The sequence below is a fragment of the Neomonachus schauinslandi genome, chromosome 10 (genome assembly GCF_002201575.2).
Source record: "Neomonachus schauinslandi chromosome 10, ASM220157v2, whole genome shotgun sequence".
NCBI lineage: Eukaryota > Metazoa > Chordata > Mammalia > Carnivora > Phocidae > Neomonachus > Neomonachus schauinslandi.
In genome coordinates, this window is record NC_058412.1 from 49,971,388 (window position 1) to 49,985,495 (window position 14,108).

The following is a 14,108-nucleotide window of genomic DNA, read 5'->3' on the forward strand; positions in this document are numbered from 1 at the left end:
CACCATACATTACATCATTAGTTTTTGATGTAGTATGGTTAACATTTAATAGAAACGTGACTCTAATTTCTGTAAAGTGGTTGGACAAAATTCTAAGTCCTAGGAATATGATTTTTTGTTTATGACACCAAGTAGCTTTCTTTAAGAAAAAAATGACTATTAACTTTGAATTTGATGGCAGCTCTTAATGTTTGTCAGACCCTGGAGATAGTAGTCAAACTATAATTTCTGACAGCTGTACTTTCTTTTTTCCTCCATCTTAGCTTTTTTGTGGTTGAAGATCACATTTTACATACAACCCAGGGCTTAGTAAATAGAGCCTACATTGATGAACTCTGGGAAATGGCACTTTCAAAAACCATTGCAGCACTCCGCACCCACTCGGTACGTAAGAAGCCCTCGCGAGAAGTTCTCACTTATTGCTGATTATCTATATACTGGTCAGTGTTGTCCTGCGTTAAAAGTATGTATTGTGTGGAATCACTACTTGGAGCTCTCTCTCTCAAAGACATATGGAAGTAGCCTCTTCAAATTGCCATCCTTTCTAACACTGAACACATTTTTGGATGCTCTCTGCAGTAAGAAATAAACAAAACAAAACCCCCAACAACTGACATTTATTGGAATCTTTTCTCTATGTCAGGCGTTGGTGTGTGTACTTCATATATATTTCATAAGGTAGGTATTATTATTATATTTACCTTATGGTCTGGGGAACTGAGCCTCAGAGAAGTTAAGTAACCAGCCTAATGTTACACAGTAAATGGTAGAGCTTGGATTCGAATCCAGACATGTGACTCCAGAGCCCATATTCTCAGCCACTACTCTAAATTGCCTTCTATAATGCCAATTAATACTGACTTGGAGTTCACAGTTTTATTCTTATTTTTTGAAAAAAAAAAATGCTATAACATATCAGTAAGTTACCTAATTATGAGTTCCCATGATTTTGATATATTTTATTAAAGCCTGAATTTTTGATGATAATTCACTTTATTTCAGATAGATAATATTGGCTCTGAATTAATCATTTGTTCAATATTTCTTTAACACATGTTGGCAATGGGAATACAACGGTGAGCAAGATGGATGAAATCTTTGCTCTCAGAAAGTTATATTTTGGGGCGTCTGGGTGGCTCAGTCGTTAAGTGTCTGCCTTCAGCTTGGGTCATGGTCCCAGGGTCCTGGGATTGGGCCCTGCATTGGGCTCCCTGCTCCGTGGGGAGCCTGCTTCTCCCTCTCCCACTCTCGCTGCTTGTGTTCCCTCTCCCACTGTGTCTCTCTCTTTCAAATAAATAAAATCTTTAAAAAAAAAAAAAAAGGAAAGTTATATTTTGATTGGGGAGGTTCCCAATAAACAAATAAATAAGAATATCAGATAGTGATAATACAATGCAATTAAAACGGCGATAGATTAGGGTGCCTGCTTTTGATTGGTTGATCAGAAGTGGCATTCTGAGATCAGAATATCAAGGAGTCACAATTTATGCAAAGATCAATTAAAAGGGAATTCTAGGTATAAGAGAGTAGTACAGGGGCTTTGGGGATACTTTTCTATCTCAACTGTTCGAGGAATGATAGTGAGGACTTAATAATAGAAGATAATTTAGCATCTAGAATATTTCAGTAAATGGCTCTCATATCCATCTAGTTGTGCCAGCTAGAAACTTAAGTTATCCACGATCCTTCAGCTTTCTTATCTCTTCATCAGCAAGTGTTCCAGAGTAAATGCCATGTGTAAAATCTGTAATTGATGGGATTGTAGCCGTTTTAGGGAATTGAAAAATGTTCAGAGTGGGTAGAATAGGGAACGTAGAAAGTTAGGCATGGTATGAAGTAAAAATAAAAAAGTAGATAGATGTCATATTATTTAAGACAGATTTGATGCTTTAAGCACTGGGTTGAATGGAGTGTGTATGTGTTCAGTGTGGGGTAGGGTAAATCGGAGTGAGAAGATCAGTTTTCCATTCTGGCTCAATTATGGATGAGTGATGGGAAAGGATGTGGGCAGAACAATTAATAGGATAGTTTAATATTCAGGCAAGAGGTGATGATAGCTGGACCAAGGGCAATAGTAGATATGGAGAGATGTGGATGAATTGGAGAGATTTTTAGGAGGTAAGATTAATTGTATTTTCTGATGGATTAGATATAAAAGGTAAGATTAAAAGCATATCGAGGTAATGCCTAGGTTTGTGGTTTCTTTCCCTTTGATGGTTTGGAGTGGGGAGGTCATCAGTGGCCTTTGAATATGATTACTTTGCCTTTGTGCCATCCAAGTAACAAGGTGTAGGAGTTTGGTTAATATATGCATTTGAAACCAAAGAGGATATGTCATTGAATACATTGCAAATGTTTTTCTCCTTTTATTTTTATTTATGGTTTCTTTTTTGGTATTTAGAAATGTTAAATGTTTGCCTCTTTATATATCTATCTTTTTTTTTTAAAGGATTTTATTTATTTGAGAGAGAGAACGAGAGCGGGTTCATGAGCCGGGGGTGGGGGGTGCAGAGGGGGAGGAAGAAGCAGACTCCCCACTGAGCAGGGAGCCTGCCATGGGGCTTAATCCCAGGACCCTGAGATCATGATCTGAGCTGAAGGTAGACATTTAACCAGCTGAGCCACCCAGGCGCCCCTATATATCTATCTTATTTTAAAATTTCTCTCACTGCTTATATGTGACCTAGGACTTCATCTGACATTTTTATCATTTTATTCTTTTGTCATAATAAAGTCTGGCAAATTTAAAAATATTTTTTAAAAGTTCCTGCCTGTTCCAAGACTAAAAAAAAGTCTTGTAACTATGTTATGGCTTGATTTTTTTTTTTTTTTACACATTTATGTATATACTACCACTTGTTATTTATTTTTATTTAAAAAATGATTAAGGATCTCATTTTACTTTTTTGCAATAGTGTATCTATTGTCCTAGGATCATTTTTTTTTTAAATCTTTTTTTTTTTTTTTTGGCAGAGAGGGACACAGCGAGAGAGGGAACACAAGCAGGGAGAGTGGGAGAGGGAGAAGCAGGCTTCCCGCGGAGTAGGGAGCCCGATGCGGGGCTCGATCCCAGGACCTGGGATCATGACCTGAGCTGAAGGCAGACACTTAACGACTGAGCCACCCAGGCGCCCCCTTAGGATCATTTTTTTTAATGTCTTACCTTCTCCCTTAGTATGATGTGTTTTTATATGTAAATATTTATTTTACAAAGGTAACATGTTTATTCTAAGATAGAAAATATTGATTGTTAATAGTAACAAATTGTGGCCATGATCCCTGGCATGATTATTATTAGCTTTCTTATATGTAAATTTAAAGATTCTTTTTCTTGTGTATGAAAACACAATATACAATATGTATTTTAAATAGAAACAAGCTGTGGTTTTCACTTTGTGTCTAATCAATCTGTATTAATTTTAATATTTACTTGCATAATATTCCATTGTAGTACTCTATTGTTTAAAATAATTAATTCACTTTTTAAAAAAAGTTTTTGGGCCCTTTTTTTAAGCTATTTTAAACATTGCAGTGAATATTTTTATAAAAATGTTCTTGCACAATTGATTATATCTAGGATAAATTCTTAGATTTATCTAGGACAAATTAGTGAGTTAAAGGATCTGTACGTTTCTTAGGCCCTGGATGCATATTGTAATTTGCTTTGCAAAAATATTTATCATTTAGTACTCTGAGCATTGTCTTTTAGAATGCCTATTTCCCTATTCCTTTTACTTCACAGAAAGTTATGTTTAAAAACAAAAAATCATTCCTAATCTAATCTGTCAGAAATTTTATCTTAATTTAACATGTTTTTCTTTGATTCATACTGATATTGAAACTCTCTTTAGATGTTTTTAGTTATTTGTATATCTTCTTAAAATTTCCTTTTCATATGCATTGCCTTTATATTTTAATAGTTTAAAATATTTTATTATTTATTAATAAAACATGGATGCTAGCTTTTAATCTGAATGTTAATCTGTGGTCTGATATATAGGTTGCAAGTATTTTTTCATAGTTTCATGTGTCTCTAACTTTGCTTTTCTTTTCCATGGCTTTACAGAAGTTTAAAATTTTTTGTAAATATATTGATTTTTAACTCGACAACTTATGTCTTCCTTATTGCAAAGAATATATAATTATTTGTCTATATTTGATTTTAGTATTTCTGTACAGAGTTACTTTTTTATGTATATGTCACAGACATAAAAAGTTTATTTTAGTATAGGGTGTGAGGTTGGATTCTTTTTTTTTAAAGATTTTATTTATTTATTTGATAGAGATAGAGAGAGCTTGCACACATGCACGCAAGTGGGAGGAGGGGCAGAGGGAGAGGGAGAGAATCCCAAGCAGATTCCACACGGAGCCTGGAGCTTGCCACTGGGCTCGATCTCATGACCCTGAGATCACGACCTGAGCCAAAACCAAGAGTTAGTGCTTAACCGACTGAGCCGACCAGGCGCTCCTTGGATTCTATCTTTATTTTTTATGACTCATCACTTCCAATAACATTACTGTGTTAATCTCTCATTTTATTCAGCTCAGATTGCCATAATGAAATGTCATAGACTGGTACTCAAACAACAGAAATTTATTTTCTCACAGTTCTGGAGGCTGGAAGTCTGAGATCAGGGTGCCAGTAGGGTTGGTTTCTGGTGAGGGCTGTCTCTTGAATTGCAGGTGGCTGTGTCCTCACTGTGTCCTCACATGGCCTTTTCACAGTGTCACCTGCTTCTTTTATAAGGATACCGATCCCTTCAGATCAGGGCCCTTCCTCCTTTGACCTTAAATATCTCTCTAAGTTCCATCTCCAGGTATAGCTACACTGGGGGTTAGGGCTTTAACATAGGAATTTGGGGGAGACAAGAGTAATTGATGCCACAAATGTTAATTCTGTTTCATGACACTATTTATTGTATTATATTACCCAGCAAAGCAAGCCAAAATAAGAGCAACCCAAACATCAAAACAAATCTCAAAAAGAAACACTATATCTGAATGATTGTTACTTGTTTATCAAAAATCTGTATGTCTTTCTAACATTCTGTGTTACATTTAAAACTACTCTTTCTCTGATTGAATTATTAGTAATTGCATAAATTAGAAACATTTTGAATATTTCGGGTATCAATATGTATAGTATTCTCAATGCTGATTTCAAAACATGAAAGAGATCTTACATGGTCCATCTCTCTTGGAATGCAAATTTAGCAGTATATTAAAATATAATTTGCTAATACAAAGGAAAGTTTGTATCAGGAATGATTCAATATTAGAAGATCTGCTAATATAGTTTTTAATAATATGATAAACATCATCTGATAATACTGAAAGGGTAATATGATAAACCGATCATCTGATAATACTGAAGGGGATAATACTGAAAGGGTACTCAAAATTATGGAACAATAGGGGGCGCCTGGGTGGCTCAGTCATTAAGCCTCTGCCTTCAGCTCAGGACATGATCCCAGGGTCCTGGGATCGAGCCCCGCGTCAGGCTCCCTGCTCCACGGGAAGCCTGCTTCTCCCTGTCCCACTCCCCCTGCTTGTGTTCCCTCTCCGCTGTCACTCTGTCAAATAAATAAATAAAATCTTTTAAAAAAATTATGGAACAATGTAATACTGTGTGGCAAAACCTCATGTTTTACAGATACTAAATATTGGATATTTTAGTTTGTTATGTGGTAGGTAGACAAGAGTGTGTACTGTGATAGTGGTTTTATACACACCCATGCCATGTCCATACTCATCCCCCTCACATATTTTAAGTTTTTTTGAGTCAAAAGGGTATACTGAGTATACTTGTCTTCTAGTTCTGCTAACCAAACTCTTGTAACCCAATAACATGGGGAAAAACAAAATAGAAAGAAATTCTGCAAAGTACCGTCTGTAGGCCAGAAGTTTTGAAAAATTTCCTTGAACTTAGAAAACAAACAAAATTAGAAAATTAACTGAACCTGAGACAAGAAAATATTACATTAAATATGGCAGAGGGAGGTATTGTCAAAGTAGGAGATATTCTTCCAAATGGAATCTAGGAACTCTCTAAATTTAGAGTTAACAAATACAAGGAGCAGGAATGGGCCTAGGAGAAATCATAAAAGAAATTATTTTAGAAGTCTACTTTCCAAAAATCTTAGCCAGCCAGCTGCTTACCCAATTCCTTTGCCCAACCTTACCATCTATGTAAAGAGACAATAGTATGATCAGTAAAGTTCTCTCGTGCTACCTTTTGAAGGAAGTGATTCATCTGCGCCCCTCCTGCGTCCTCCCCCCACTTACGAAGAGCCTGCAGTCACTTTCTTGGGAAACAGACTTACACTTACAGAGGAAAAACCCATGCAAGTTATCCATACTAATCAAATAATCAACCTAGTCCTTCATTTGAAAACATGAACAGTCAAGAGTCATAAAATATTTGAGGAAAACCATTACATCAAATAGCAGATAACAGTAAACAAATAGAATAGCCATTCTTTAGCAAATACGAATAATTCATGGACTAGGAGAAAAATTTACAAAGTAATAATCATTCCTGGTTTTAGGAATATGGGAGACTAGGTTATTCATATCAACCCTTCAGCTGGAAACTACTAAAAATGCTGCATTTTTGTATATATACCATATAAAATGTTCTGTAGTTCTCAAGTGCTTGGTAAGGATATTAAGGAATTACCAAGCCAAATCCAGGGAAGTTAAGAGTCTAGAGAGATAAGCTAACCACTTAAGCTTTCTTTGCCTTGAGGTCACTTGTTAGTTCAGACAATTTGAACTTTGATTTTGACAGCCTCTTGGGGCCACCCAAGATAGAAAGTGTATAATACGGTGTCTTCAAACCAAAGAGATGGAAAATGTGAAAGGAAAGTTAAGAAACATGGATGGATACCTGATATTAAATTTGATTATATCAAATAGAGATTTAGAAAGAAAGGATAGTCACAAAGGAGGGGACTTTAAAAATTAAAGAATTAAAAGAAGGAAATTTCCCTTCAGTGAGGAAAGACTGGATTCCTATAGTTGGAAGGCTGTATTGAGTGTCAAGCAGGATAAAGGATGGAAGATAATTCTTTCACAGAAATTTTGCATTTTAGTTTGAGAGCAAAATAAAGCCTTTTTCAAATATATGAGGATTCAAAGTTTACTCTTTATTTTATTGGTATTTTACAAAAAATGAAAAATCCAGATTATAAGATGGGATAGGATTAAATAAAATGTGTGCAAAAAATGGGTAACACTCATAGATAAATCTAATTAGCTGATAATTTGGTTATTTGTAAAGTTTAATGCTTTTAAGAATCTGTACAGAAGGAGACTTAATGTTTACAAAAAATTTTTTTAATGAAAATTCTGGATTATTTCATGTAAACAGTGGGAAGAAAGTGTATAACTTATTTAATGACCACTGTAAGTTAATTAAAAATAACTGATCCAATGAAAATCATGAAATAAGAAAGAAGAAATCATTGTAAATAGAAAACTGAAAATAAGATGGAATAGGTTCAACATGTCAGCAATCACAGGAAATGTCAAAGAGGCAGTTTTTGTTGTTTTTTTAAATTTTATTATGTTATGTTAGTCACCATACAATACATCATTAGTTTTTGATGTGGTGATCCACGATCCATTGTTTTCATATAACACCCAGTGCTCCATGCAGTATGTGCCCTCCTTAATACCCATCACCGGGCTAACCAATTCCCCCTCTCCCCTCCCCTCTAAAACCCTGTTTGTTTCTCAGAGTCCATAGTCTCTCATGGTTCATCTCTCCCTCCAATTCCCCGCCCCCCTCATTTTTCCCTTCCTTCTCCTAGTGTCCTCCATGCTATTCCTTATGTTCCACAAATAAGTGAAACCATATGATAATTGACTTTCTCTGCTTGACTATTTCACTTAGCATAATCTCCTCCAGTCCCATCCATGTTGATGTAAAAGTTGGGTATTCATCCTTTCTGATGGCTGAGTAATATTCCATTGTATATATGGACCACATCTTCTTTATCCATTCATCTGTTGAAGGGCATCTTGGCTCTTTCCACAGTTTGGCTATTGCAGACATTGCTGCTATGAACATTGGGGTGCATATGGCCCTTCTTTTCACTACATCTGTGTCTTTGGGGTAAATACCCAGTAGTGCAATTGCTGGGTCATAGGGTAGCTCTTTTTTTAAATTTTTGAGGCACCTCCACACTGTTTTCCAAAGTGGCTGTACCAACTTGCATTCCCACCAATAGTGTAAGAGGGTTACCCTTTCTCCACAACCTCTCCAACATTTGTTGTTTCTTTCCCTGTCCATTTTTGCCATTCTAACTGGTGTAAGGTGGTATCTCAATGTGGTTTTGATTTGAATTTCCCTGATGGCTAATGATGATGAACATTTTTTCATGTGTCTGTCAGCCATTTGTATGTCTTCTTCAGAGAAGTGTCTTTTCATATCTTCTGTTCACTTTTTGACTTGATTATTTGTTTTTTGGGTGTTGAGTTTGAGAAGTTCTTTATAGATCTTGGATACCAGCCCTTTATCTGTAGTGTCATTTGCAAATATCTTCTCCCATTCTGTGGGTTACCTCAAAGAGGCAGTTTTATAGTTTGCTTACATTATGATGACCTAAAAAGAGTGAAAATAAAGTAAGAGGAGCAGAAATGGCAGTATTCTCCAAGGCAAATAGAACTGTTAAATGGGAGAAGAAAGGCATATTTTGTATTATTCTAGTTTTAACCCACCAAAAGACAAAAGCCTTTTTAAAAAATTTAAATTGAATTAGACGGGTTGCCTGGGTGGCTCAGATGGTTAAGCATCTGCCTTCAGCTCGGGTCATAATCTCCAGGTCCTGGGATCTAGCCCCACGTCAGGCTCCCAGCTCAGCAGGGAGTCTGCTTCTCCCTCTCCCTCTCCCCCTGCTTGTGCTCTCTCGGTCTTTCTCTCTCAGATAAATAAAATCTTTAAAAAAAAAAATAAATTCAATTAGCGAACTGACAGTACATCATTAGTTTCAGAGGTAGTGTTCAGTAATTTATCAGTTTCGAATAGCCTTTTTATAGAGGACAAGCAAGCATCAGTATGTATAGAACAAGAACTGTTAGTAATAAGAGATTGATGAACTGTACCATTGTGGGAGAATTCAACACACCTCTTTCAGAAATTGGGAGATCCAGTAGAGAGGAAGGAACCAAACTGTAATCAGGAGACTGTGAATATCAAAATTCCACATTTTTCACATAGTGACGTATACATCTTTGAATCCTGCCCACAGAACCTATCTTGCATGTCATTTCAATTTTCAGTTTTATTGATAAGAGATTATATATGGATTTCGTTTGTAACTTTTCCTCTGTATTTATTTTCTCTTTGTATTCCTTCTGTTCTTTACTTTTGTTTTCTCTTGTTTAATCAGGCTTGCCTGAGATTTGTCTGTTTTATTGATATTTTTAGTGAGCGTTTGGTTTCATTGATCAAATCTTTCATATCTTCTCTATGTAATTTTTGCTTATAATTTGATCAGAATTGATCTCTCATATGCTTATGGTTTATTTTGGCTTTTTGAGCTAGCTTCATGGGTTGAGTGCTTAATTTATTTTCAGTCTTCTGTGTTTTCTGTTTGCCTCTAAAAATATAAATGTATTTTGAAATGGCTTTAGGCACATTGCATAGGCTTTGATATCAAGTATTATATTGTTGTTTATTTTAAAATAATCTGCAATATCAATTTTGATTTCTTTTTTGACTGAAGAATTATTTAGAAATATTTTTTAAAATTTCCAGCTGTTAAAAATGTAGATCATGATATATTGGAGTCTCTACTCATCTCTTCCCTGCTAAATGTGTTGTCATTCTGAGCCAGGAAAGGGTTAGACCCTTTCTAAAGAGCCTTTACCACGTGAAGCATTAAGCAATGAATGAAGTCAAAATTTAGTTTTATTTTTAATAATTAAGATGTTTTTTCCTCATTGTCTTTTATTTCCTTTAGTCTTACTGCTCTGATCCAAACCTCGTGTTAGATTTGAAGAACCTCATTGTGCTTTTTGCTGACACACTTCAGGTTTGTGACTTCTGTTTACATAGAGTTACCTAGATTAGTGTTCATCAGCTCTAGATCTTTTCCTTGTCTACCCAGCTTGAATAAATGCCTTTTAGTTTTTAGTTGTATTTCTTCTTTTCCTAGAGCTAGATCTTACCTTTTTATAGCATTTCCTGGTCATCACCTTGACCAGTTTATATTCTCATAAGTAGTTCCAGTCCCCTTTTTTTGCTCAGAGCCAAGTGAATTAATTGAACCACTCACTACCTTAGTTTTTTAAAATGTCCTTAATTCAGATACAATGCCTGAGTGATTTTGGAGTTTTTTAAAACTACTATCTTGAATAATGATTGTTGATTTGAACCACGAATCATATCCAATAAGATAGCATTAGAAGTGGTTAGCATTTCAGATTTCTCTCCCTGTTCATGAAGTTTGCTAAGGGTACATGACGAGTTGCAGGGAGAACTTAGTGGACACTGTACCCAGTATATATTGATTTTAAATTTCATCTTTCTATTTTTTTCTGCCTGGCTTAAATATTTTGGTATGTATCTTTTAATTCTTGAGAGATAAGCGCTGGACATTAGGTGGGAATGAAACATGCTGCTGTCATGCTTTCATTTAAATTGAATGATAATACATTTCAGTGCCTGATTTCTCTCATGTTGCTAATAAAAAAAATCACCCTATAAAATGAAGTTATTTTCTTATTTTGTTTCAGGTGTATGGTTTTCCTGTAAATCAGCTTTTTGACATGCTGTTAGAAATCAGAGATCAGTATAGTGAAACTCTGCTGAAGAAGTGGGCAGGTATCTTCAGGTGAGAAATTATCTGTAGTCCTGTGTGGTGTGTATGTGTACATGTGCGCATGTGTGCTAGTGTCCATTCATGCATAAGGCTTCTCACATAAATAAGCAACAAGTATGTGTGGCTTATATATTCTAGCTGTGATCCAAGTTATGATTCAGAATTCAAGCAAATTGTAGAGATGTCCCAAATAAAGTTCCCAAGATATCTGATCTCAGTGTATTATGTCTACTGTGTGGAGAGTCCCCAGACCCCATTTTGGCCTTTTTTCCCGTCTTGAATAAATGTCAGATAACTGAGTTCATACCATTCAGATCATTTTGTGTCTTCTTAATACATTTTTTGATTTTCTTTTTGAAGATCATGGCTAGTCTATAGTTCACTTATAGGGTAGTAGCTTTGAGCCCTTTTGAATAATTTAGGAGTTTTGGAACCTTTTTTGAAGACTTACTCATGTGATTCCTCACATTCTTCCTTCTCGACATTTAGAGAGGAAGCCTATTCCAATCCAGTGTTTGAAGTGTATTATTTAGATTTCATTTATTTGTCAGAAAGAGAGAGCACAAGCAGGGGGAGCGGCAGGCAGAGGGAGAAGTAGGCTCCCCGCTGAGCAGGGAGCCCAGCGTGGGACTCGGTCCCAGGACTGTGGGATTGTGACCTGAGCCAAAGGGAGACGCTTAACCAACTGAGCCACCCAGGAGCCCCTGAAGTGTATTATTTAAATGGTTACTGCATCATGCATCGTGTATACAATAATATGAGAGTTACCCTGTTATACCTTGTACTGACAAATATCTACTTGGACTGTTTTCCTGCCACACAACCCATGTCAGATCACTTGAGTTTCTTCTTCTTTTGAGCCTTTATTCTCTTATTTAAAGTGATCTTCTTGCTTTATTGCAAGACCCTATCCCCAGATCAGCTTACCCCGTTTTCAAATTCTTCTAGCTTTAAGATCTTACATTTTTCCTTTAATCATACTAATGGTACAGTTGTGTTTATGGGAGGATTATGTCTGTAAGAACCTTGAAAATTAATAACATCGTATATCCATGGTCTTAAAGAGTGTCTGATCCGATCCCTTCAGTAAATTTGATTTTGATTTTGGTAGTATGGTGTCTGCTTTTAGAGAGTTTCCAGTCTAGTTAAGGAGCCAGTTCCTATGGATGAAGTTCATCCTTAACACAGAACAGTAGATGAAGTATATGAATATAATTTGGATTTATTATAGAAGTTACTTTTCCCCATCTGCCAATTTTGAAAGTTAGAATAGAAGATCTATTACAGTATTAAAGAACATAATTAAATATATTTTCTTTAAAAACAAAGCAGAAAACCCCCAAATAAAACCTTTTTGCTTTTTTTCCAAGCACACAGTCTTTTGTTGTTTACTACTCGTTTGCCTTATGGCTTCTACATGTTGCAATGAAATTTTGTCTCATCTAAAAATGTCAAATACTATGAGACTATGTTTATAATTGTGTTCCCTTTGTTTCAGAGTGTAGTTTTCTTTTGGTCTTCTGTTAAAGATGTTTTTACCTGAAATAGATAGCTTCACTGTAGAAGGAATAGGCTAGGGACTGGAAAACATTGTTTTGGTGGCTATATACATGCAACCATTTGAGTTTACCTGAAAACTACTTGTGATCACTACAGTGATTAACCAGCTCACCCTTCCTTCCTTCCTTCCTTCCTTTTCTTTCTAGAAACATACTTGATTCTGACAATTACAGTCCTATACCAGTAACAAGTGAAGAAATGTATAAAAAGGTGGTAGGACAGTTCCCATTCCAAGATACAGAGTTGGAAAAGGTAAGAGTACTTTAAAATAAAATTCTGTTTGCTTTGGCATCCTCTAAAAGTTTTCATTTTATCAGTTTCATTAAAGGCATTACCTCCAACAATGCATTAGACCTCTAGAACACCTTCAGAGAATGATTTTGGGGCTTTAGAAGAACAGAAGTTCCTGTTTGGGGAATCAGTAGATGACCTGAGGGTCCTTTCACCTCTGAAGTGTTAGGAGTATTGCTGAGCATGTTCCAATGTTGTTTATACTTTGAAATACTTGCTTTTATTATAGTTGGAGGACATTTTCTCCGCAAACATACAGTAAAAATTACCCATGCTCTATAATTCTATTGGTTTTGACAGTGTATTGAGTCATATATGTACTACCACAATAATGACACCAAAAGAGTTCCATCATCCTCAAAAGTTCCCTCATGCTGCTCCTTTTTAATCAATTCCTCCCAGCCCTAACCCCCAGCCTTTGGCAACCAGTGTAGTTGCTGTTCATCTACTTTTGCCTTTTCAAGAATGCCATATAAACGGAATCATACAGTAGGTAACCTTTTGAGGCTGGCCTCTTTCACTCAGCATGATGCTTTTGAGATTTGTCTAAGTTGGTGTATGTAGCAATAATTCATTCGTTTTTATTGCTGAATACTTACCACAGCCTTTTTTTTGGGCCCTTCATGTGTTGAAAGACATTTGAATTATTATTTATTTAAATTTATATCTCATTCTTTTCAGCATCAGGAAACTTTTGGAAACACTTTCTTAAATTTGAGGTTGTTAATTCCTTTTGCATTTTAATTAATTTATAAGTATCGTCAACGTATGTTGGTTTGTGACTTGCTTTCATTCATTCTTGCATTTATAGCAACCATTTCCAAAAAAGTTTCCTTTCTCTGAATTTGTGCCAAAAGTTTACAACCAAATTAAAGAATTTATTTATGCCTGCCTGAAGTTTTCGGAAGATCTTCACCTAAGGTATGCTTTGAAACAGTGGAAATGTAACAGATGTTGAGATTGTGACTCTTAATGTGCATGAATATTCTGAAAACCTTTGCATAACCCCTTCAGCTCTGATTTTGCAAGTATTAATATTAGCCATTCACAGCATGGCATCTGCCATATTATAAAGTCATGGTAAAAGGGGAAGTTGGAAACTTGAAAATAATTTGTTTTTGTTTCTATTACTTTGCTTACTCTCTATTTTCATTGTAGATTTGCATTTCAACACTTTTTTTGTTAGTGAGAAGTCACTAGAAAACAGTATATTAATTTTTACTTTCTAAAATTGATGAGATTTTAAGGCCACCAGGGGAGTAGCAAGTATAATCCCTTGGAAACATCCTTCTTTCCAAATACTCTCTGGACTTGTTGAAGGTATCCTCATCTCCTTTAAGTTAAATTATTTGACTAATGTATACCAAGCCTATTTATGTCCCAGATACATCCTGCCTACTGGGAATGCAGAAGTAAAAGACACAGTTC

The 14,108-nt window shown here is 35.5% G+C and overlaps 1 protein-coding gene across 4 annotated transcripts in view; it reads left to right on the plus strand.

Moving 5' to 3' along the window:
* EXOC6B (exocyst complex component 6B) overlaps positions 1-14,108 on the plus strand; it is a 618,113-nt gene that overhangs the window by 304,797 nt on the left and 299,208 nt on the right. For all 4 annotated transcript variants that reach the window (XM_021699245.1, XM_021699246.2, XM_044918888.1 and 1 more), the window contains exons 11-15: positions 264-384; positions 9,969-10,040; positions 10,744-10,841; positions 12,536-12,641; positions 13,492-13,601. In XM_021699245.1, the coding sequence (XP_021554920.1) occupies positions 264-384; positions 9,969-10,040; positions 10,744-10,841; positions 12,536-12,641; positions 13,492-13,601 (507 nt within the window). The remainder of the gene's footprint in view (positions 1-263; positions 385-9,968; positions 10,041-10,743; positions 10,842-12,535; positions 12,642-13,491; positions 13,602-14,108) is intronic.